Source organism: Lagenorhynchus albirostris, chromosome 1 (assembly GCF_949774975.1).
Source record: "Lagenorhynchus albirostris chromosome 1, mLagAlb1.1, whole genome shotgun sequence".
NCBI lineage: Eukaryota > Metazoa > Chordata > Mammalia > Artiodactyla > Delphinidae > Lagenorhynchus > Lagenorhynchus albirostris.
The window spans coordinates 27538589-27547025 of NC_083095.1; the positions used below are offsets into that span (position 1 = coordinate 27538589).

At 36.2% G+C, this 8437-nt stretch overlaps 1 protein-coding gene across 2 annotated transcripts in view; it reads left to right on the forward strand.

Moving 5' to 3' along the window:
* TMED10 (transmembrane p24 trafficking protein 10) overlaps positions 1 to 5685 on the forward strand; it is a 44715-nt gene extending 39030 nt beyond the window's left edge. Inside the window, exons 4-6 of one of the 2 annotated variants that reach the window (XR_009537634.1) lie at positions 1932 to 2058; positions 2494 to 2708; positions 4316 to 5685. Coding sequence is in view for 1 of the 2 variants with exons in the window: in XM_060134679.1 (XP_059990662.1) it covers positions 1932 to 2058; positions 2494 to 2615 (249 nt within the window). In the remaining variant the exon portion in view is untranslated. Of the gene's footprint in view, positions 1 to 1931; positions 2059 to 2493 lie in introns of both variants that reach the window. The other variant, XM_060134679.1, reaches the window with a different exon arrangement.
* The last annotated feature ends 2752 nt before the right edge of the window (positions 5686 to 8437 follow it).

Sequence of the window (8437 nt, forward strand, 5' to 3'; positions counted from 1 at the left end):
TCTGCACCTCTATATGAAATCAATTAACAGATATATATTGTAGGTTAATGGCAAAACCTGGTGTTTGGGTATTCAGCTAAGAGTGTTAGCTCAGTGTATTAACTAACCATTGTAAATCTTATACCCAGTTAGCTTTATTCTGTTCTGTAGCTAGCTGTCAGTCAAGCTATTAACTGTATCCAACATTTTACAATTGTAAGAAAATGTACATCCAGTGAAAGAAAACTTAGGTGGATCATTACAAATCCATCACTATATTTTAGGTACCTTAGGACTGCCTTGGTGGCGCAGTGATTAAGAATCCTCCTGCCAATGCAGGGGACACAGGTTCGTGCCCTGGCCTGGGAAGATCCCACATGCCACGGAGCAACTAAGCCTGTGCGCCACAACTACTGAGCCTGAGCTCTAGAGCCCACGAGCCACAGCTACTGAGCCTTCGCGCCACAACTACTGAAGCCCACGTGCCTAGAGCCCATGCTCTGCAACAAGAGAATCGACCGTAATGAGAAGCACGCACACCGCAATGAAGGGTAGCCCCTGCTCGCCGCAACTAGAGAAAGCCTGTGCACAGCAATGAAGACCCAGTGCAGCCAAAAATAGATAAATTTTTAAAAATTAATAAATTAGGTACCTTAAATATAAACTCAATTTTTATATCCCTATCTTAACAGCAGTTTTTAGTTTTCTTTTATTTTAAATAACTGTGTCTTGTTCTTCACAGGTTCAATGAAGAATATAGTTTAGTGAAGAGAACACAAGAACACCCTCAAACTATTCCCATTCATCCCACATTAACTGCTATTAACATTTAACAGAGGAAAATAATAAGGAAGGTGAATTGAACAGAAGAGAAGAAAAAGTGGGGAGTTGTATAGAGAATGTATAGGGAGTAAAGAAGCAGATGTAGAAATATTTTTTGAAGAGTTCTCTGTGGAAAAAATGTAAGAGCAACTGGTATATGAATTTTAAGATCTGAAATGCTCTGGTGTTATATCCCCATTTTAATACAAATCATAATCTAAGATTGATAAAGAAAAAACAAATAGAATATGAAATCCTTTCTCTGATCATATATGCCTTTAGTTACTAGATACTCTTGGAGGTTTCACAGTGGTCTGGGGTGAAAAAGGAAGACAGTTTATTTCTCATACCCTTCATTCCTTAGCACACAGTGATGTCCTTGGAGATTTATTTTGATAACTGGCTGTGTAATTAAAAACAAAACACATGGGGATATATGTATACATATAGCTGATTCACTTTGTTACACAGCAGAAAGTAACACAACACTGTAAAGCAATTATACTCCAATAAAGATGTTAAAAAACAAAAACAAAAAAACACTCAGTGGATTTTTTTTTTTTTTTTTAAGCAGAGCTAGGATTCATCTGGGTTCTAGAGCTCTGTTACAAACCTTAAAGCGTTGTGGGATTTAAATGAGCAAACCAGAATTCTCTAATTTTGCAGTTTGAGTTATTATCTTAATGTTATAGTTATATGTACTCTCTCATTCCTGTGCATTCCCTATTGGGAATTTGGTGTGTTTTCTTCTCAAAACCACATTTGACTAATACTATGACGCTCACACTTATGCTAATAATATTGCTTATTTCTTAGACAAAAGTGGAAAGGCAAAGTAAAATGCATTATTAAAGTCAGAAATCTTGGAAAAATAATATATCTTATTTTATAGGCTACCATATTATAGTACTACTAAGGAGGTTTTAATCAAAATTAAAGTATAAAAAATGTCTGAGATGGAAACATATAGACAGTAGGGAAGGGAAGAAGCCCAAATTTTAAAATGTGTTAGAATAATGACAGAAGAAATTTTAAGTTTGGCGAAACTTTTAAAAAGACTCCTCTGTTATGTTGTTCTTGACTGTAGCAGTTTTTTCAGGGAGTGTGTTCATAATTCCTTTCTTTTCCAGATTGCAAAAGTTGAGAAGCTCAAACCTTTGGAGGTAGAGCTACGACGCCTAGAAGACCTTTCAGAATCTATTGTTAATGATTTTGCCTATATGAAGAAGCGAGAGGAAGAGATGCGTGATACCAATGGTGAGGGGAGGGAAGCTCTTGTTTCTCAGTACGTGCACTGTAAAGGAGATAGATCCCCAAACTTTAAATTCTGGTGTACCTTTTTCTCAGATTTGCCAAAGGGGGTTGTGTGGAAGGATAATTGCTTACTTCCGTGTTGTTGCTCTACAGGTAAATGAGCCTTGTTAGATTTTCAAGGGAATAGCAGTTTTTTCTGTGATAAGCAGTTGACCATATTCTCAGTCAGCTCATAGTGTATCAAACTAATAGTACTAATCTTTGTAATTTTTAACATTTATGTATAGGATAATGAAAATTTAAGAAAAAAACTTATCTGAGATCCTACTGTAAGGCCTAGGGGCAGAGTGAAGCTAATTAATTGCCTTTTCCCCCTGGCCATTTAGCCTACTGAGCCTCACTTCATTACATTTACACTGCTTTTGCTTTTTTTTTTAGAGTCCACAAACACTCGGGTCCTGTACTTCAGCATCTTTTCAATGTTCTGCCTCATTGGTCTAGCCACCTGGCAGGTCTTCTACCTGCGTCGCTTCTTCAAGGCCAAGAAGTTGATTGAGTAATAAAGCCCAGTCTCCTCCCACCTTGTATCTTAGCCAGCAGAACATCGCTGGGATGTGCGTGGCCTAAGACATCCTACCAGCAACACCATCAAGGCACGTTGGAGCTTTCTTGCTAGAACTGATGTCTTTTGGTGTGGGAGGACGTGGGTTACCACCTACACCCAATAAGTCAAAGAGGGACTTCTTTTTAACTTGGTAGGATTTGGACTGGTTTTGCAACAATAAGACTATTATTAGAGTCACCTATGACAAAAAATAGGGGTTACCTAGATAATGCCAAAGCCAGCATTTGTACTGGGTTTCCTCGTATGATCTGTTTGAACCATGTTTTCTTTCCTTCTCCCACTTGCTCACCAGCTTGGGCTTCCACTCTAGTTCTTTTACCAACATTTGTATGACCATGTTGAAATTGTTTCATTCTGATTGTCCTCTTTGGATTTCTGTGTGACAATACCATTAACTTTCTCTTGACCCTTAGCTGAAATGTTTAGATAGCTTCTGGTGATACCCTTTCACAATTTTATGTCTCTTAAAAGTGTAATGGATGTGACACCTCATAGAAATGAGCTTTGAACTGTAGATTACTCTTAAAGAAAATTTCATTTTAGAGAATTAAAATATTTGTGCTCAGCCGCTTGAACTTCTTTCTTTTTGTGTATTTATGTGTGTTTAGTTCTATGCAGTTTTATTACATGTATGGATGTGTGACCACCACCACAAGATGCACAACTGTTTCATCACATGGATCCCTTGGGGTACCCTTTTATAGCCACAGTCACCTCCTTCCTTAACCCCAAGCCCCAACCTCTGGCACCACTAATCTGTTCTCCATCTCTCTAATTTTGTAATTTTAAGAATGTTATATAAATGGAATCACATATATATATATGTGATATAACCTTTTGAGATTGACTTTTTTCACTCAACATAGTGCCCTTGAAATCCATCCAGGTTGTTGCATATATCACTAGTTTGTTCCTCTTTATTGCTCATTAGCATTTCATGGTGTGGATGTACCACAGTTTAACCAGCATCTGAAGGACATCACTGTTGTTTTCAGTTTTGGGCCATTACTAATAAAGCTGCTGTGAACATTCATGTACATGTTTTTATGTGAACATGAATTTTCATTTCTCTGGGATAAGTGCCCAAAAGAGCAATTGCTGGGTTATCTGGTAAACACATGTTTATTTTTGTAAGGAACTGTCCTGCCTTTTTCAGAATGACTGTGTCATTTTACGTTCCCATTAGCAATGTATGACCAATCCAGTTTCTCCACATCCTCACCAGTATTTGCTATTTTTTTTTAATTTTTTTAGTCATTCTGAGAGGCGTGTGTAATGATATTCATTGTGGTTTTAATTTGCATTTTCCTATTAGTAAATGGTGTTGAACATTCTTTCATGTGTTTATTTGCCATCTGTATTTCTTCCTGATGAAATATCTGTTCCTTTGCCCATTTTATGATTAGATTGTGTGTTCTTTTTACTACTGAGGTTTTTTTTTAATTGAAGTATAGTTGACTTATACTATTGAGTTTGAGGAGTCCTTATATATCCTAGATACAAGTCCTTTGTCAGTTATGTGGTTGCTTAAATTTTTAACATAACTTATACAAAGGAAAATATAAGTAAAATTTACGAAGTCTTCTTACATGGCAAGTCACTGACTTAATTTCTGTTCTTATGTATTCCATCTAGACAATTAAGACATATGAAGTATTAAAAGGTAACACATCTGGAAGGATCATGAATCGAGTAAATACCTGAAAATATATGTTATAAAAGCAAATCCAATAATCACTTTGGGAATATGAGGTGCCTAAAGGCCAATACTAAGGTAAATAAGAGAAAGAGTGGACACGAATGATCATGTTCATAAACAACAGTGAAAAAATAACATCACTTGATATTTGCCCCACTTCTCGCAATAAAGTGGGTGGGAGTTTGTCCTTTCTGTAATCTCTTTTTTTTAACCCTGCTGACTGTTACAGGGCTTGTCCCATCGCAATGACAAGCATTACAGGACTTAGGGCTCTGCAGCTTGCAGTTAAGAAGCAGCATGTTGGAATTAACAGAGAACAGTGCTGTCATGACCTGGATAAAGTACAAAGGGGAAAGAGGGAGTGAGTTATGTTGTTAAACTCCCAGGCTGTTCTGTAAATGTTCTAGCTATTGTGAACCCAAAAGCCTTTTTTCCCCCCCTTTTGACTCCCTCTGTGCATTCCTCTGGTGTGGCATAAAAGTAGTTCTGTCATTAATTTGTGCAACATTGCCATCTGCTGTTAAGAATTGATAGATACTGTTTCTGAGAACCTGGCAGCCAAATCTCACCATAAGGGCAGCAGATGTTGAGAAAGTCTATCTGTGGTATTACATATACTAAACAACAGAGGATACATCCAAGCAGGGAAGAGAATAACCAAATTTGTGAGTTAAGATCCATCCTTAGACATTTAAAGGTGAAATACTGTTCTGTACCATTAGCCTAACAAGAAACTTTCATATTTCTGACTGGTGCCTTTTCCCTTTTTAGAAACAATGAAAGCTACTCAGTTGGTTGTAGTCTTCTGTTCTGACAAAATGTCAAAGAAGAAGATAGGAGAGGAAAATACTTTATTTGGCTGATGTTTTGTTCCCACATGTGACTTTGTGAAACTGAAATTCTTTCCTGTCCTTTCCTTTTACTCATGCCAAGACTACAAACTTGGAATTTGTGCTTTTGGTTTAAAGTTCATTGATATCACAGGTTGATTTTATCTAAAAAGTAAAATTATTTGCCTTTGATAAAAGACTAGTGCAAGAGCAAATCAGCTTTAAAAACGAAGATGTTATCTGCTTTCCTCCATTTTTGAACCTGTTATTCAACAAAGCCTGTAAATTATTGATGAAAGTGATAGTTTTAAGTAAGCTTTGTTATACCATTGTCATAAACCCCTGTCATAAGCTGTTTTTATGTTTGTTTAATGGAAAGAGGCATGTGGGATTTATGGATTTATACAGATTCACTTGTAAGTGTTGGATTGGGGATTTTTGTGTAAATTTTCTCAAATAAAGGCTAGCAGAAACTATTTTAGGTGTATTTTTCTGTTACTCGAGTATCTCTTTGTCTGGATTGGCAATAATTCCTCCATATTCCTCAGTATTAAAGTATGGCAAATTATATGTGACGAATTAGAGAAAAAATGTTTGTAATTTACTCCAGATGGATAAAGTTTATGTGAGCTAGTAAAAGTTTATTATACTTTATATATAAATGTATAAACTGTATATAATATGTATATTAAAGTAATAATAACTATACATGTTCAGAAAGACCATATAGGGTTCTGTAAGCCAGGAATTCTCTGTAGCTTCTCTGTTTTAGAAACTGCTACTGGAATTATTCCTACAGAGGGTCTTCTCCCTTTCCCTCCATTCTTTAGAATACCCCTCCCAATTTAGAACCCCCCCAGGACTTGCTTTTTTGACCCATCACATCTATGCAAAACCCCACTCCAGCAGGTAAAGGCCATTTTCTCCATTCCTTTTACTTGCAGTTGAATCTTTTCCATAAAGCTTCTTTTTTTTTAAATTTTTTTTGTTGTTGTAGTTTTGGTTTTTTGGGGGTTTTTTGTTTTGTTTTTTTTTTTGTCTTTTTTGCGATACGCGGGCCTCTCACTGTTGTGGCCTCTCCTGTTGCGGAGCACAGGCTCCGGACGCGCAGGCTCAGCAGCCATGGCTCACGGGCCCAGCTGCTCCACGGCATGTGGGATCCTCCCGGACCGGGGCACGAACCCGTGTGCCCTGCATTGGCAGGTGGATTCTTAACCACTGAGCCACCAGGGAAGCCCCATAAAGATTCTTTTTAAGAGTCAACCTGAAGTGCTTTACACATTGACTAGCTGGCCTCTTATTTACCCTCTACCTCCATTCCCCCAAAAAACAGTTAATAAATTATGTCAGTGAATCTGTAGTTTATAAAGTAGTGGTTCCCAACGTTTAAGTGTAAATACTTTAACATCAAAAATGTCTTACTTCTTACTGATATTTTATAGAACATAAATAATGAATGAATTCAGCAAAATGTGTAAGTGAATTTAAATTTAATTGTCTCAACAGTATATATGTTGAATAGTTGTACATGTTCTACAAATTATTAGCTATTCAGTCTGCTACAATGATATCTCATATAGCATGAGCCCCATGAATAATATGAATTTTTCTAGTACCACATTTAAAAAGTAAAAAAAACAGTTGAAATTTATTTTATTTTTTAAATAATTTTTATTGGAGTATAGTTGATTTACAATGTTGTGTTTTTCTGCTGTACAACAAAGTGAATCAGTTATACCCATACATATATCCATTCTTTTTTAGCTTCTATTCCCATATAGGTCATTACAGAGTATTGAGTAGAGTTCCCTGTGCTACACAGTAGGTTCTCATTAGTTATATACTGATATTTTATATATAGTAGTGTGTGCATGTCAATCCCAATCTCCCAATTTATCCCTTTCCCCCTTGGTAACCATAAGTTTGTTTTCTACATCTGTGACTCTGTTTCCGTTGTGTAAATAAGTTCATTTGTACCATTTTTTTTTTTTTTAGATTCCACATACAAGCAATATCATATGATATTTATCTTTCTCTGTCTGACTTACTTCACTCAGTATGACAATTTCAGGACTTCCCTGGTGGTCCAGTGGGTACGACTCTGTGCTCCCAATGCAGGGGGCCTGGGTTCGATCCCTGGTCAGCGAACTAGATCCCACATGCATGCTGCAACTAAGAGTCCACATGCTGCAACTAAGAAGCCTGCATGCCACAACTAAGACCTGGCACGGCATGCATGCATAAATAAATATTTTTTAAAAGTACGACAATCTCTAGGTACATCCATGTCACTGCAAATGGCATTATTTCGTTCTTTTTGATGGCTGAGTAATATTCCATTGTATATATGTACCACATCTTCATCCATTTATCTGTTAATGGACATTTAGGTTGCTTCCATGTCCTGGTTATTGTAAATATTGTGAAATTAATTTTAACAATACATTAAGTCTAATATATCCAAAATAGAATGTCAACATAAAATTCAATATAAAAATGTAAAAATGACTGAGATATCTAACATTCTTTGTTCCATATAAAGTCTTTGGTGTGCATTTTACGGCTACAACACGTCTTACTTCAGACTAGCCACAATTCAAGCGCTCAGTAGTTTCGTGTAGCTAGTGGCTACCACATTGGACAGTGAAACTATAGACTTTGCTAAGTACTTTGGTAGTTTCTTTAATATTACCAGTAACTCTATGGCCCCTGGGAATCATCCATTCACAAGTGAGAACTTCTGCTATATAGCATCCTAACTGTTCACTTGTTAAAATATAAAATGGAAATACTGTTTTTTACCAGAAGCACTTTGAAATCAGTTATACCTTTAAAATGGTGAGTATTTCTGGACTTAAGAATATTCCAAAGTCAGATATTTAGTTTCATTTTTATCTAGTACAATGAAGTGCTGAACTTGAGTTTCTGTTTTGTATTCTTTAAGATGGAACAGGATAATTGCTAAGCTTTTTATCGATGCGTTATTAACTAGAACATAATATCAGGCTAACCAAGTTATAGAAAACTGTCTAGTTCCATATTGCAAAGATGCCAGAAAAGTGAATTTTTAAGCTTTGGCTGAAACCTACTCAGCTCCTCTGAATGAAAGTCAGCACTTCTAGCTATAAGTAATTGTTTTTTCCATTCAACTCAAAAATCACTTATTGATCATCTATTCTATTTAATGTGCTGAACTAAACTCTGGAGTAGACCCAGATAAATAAGAAG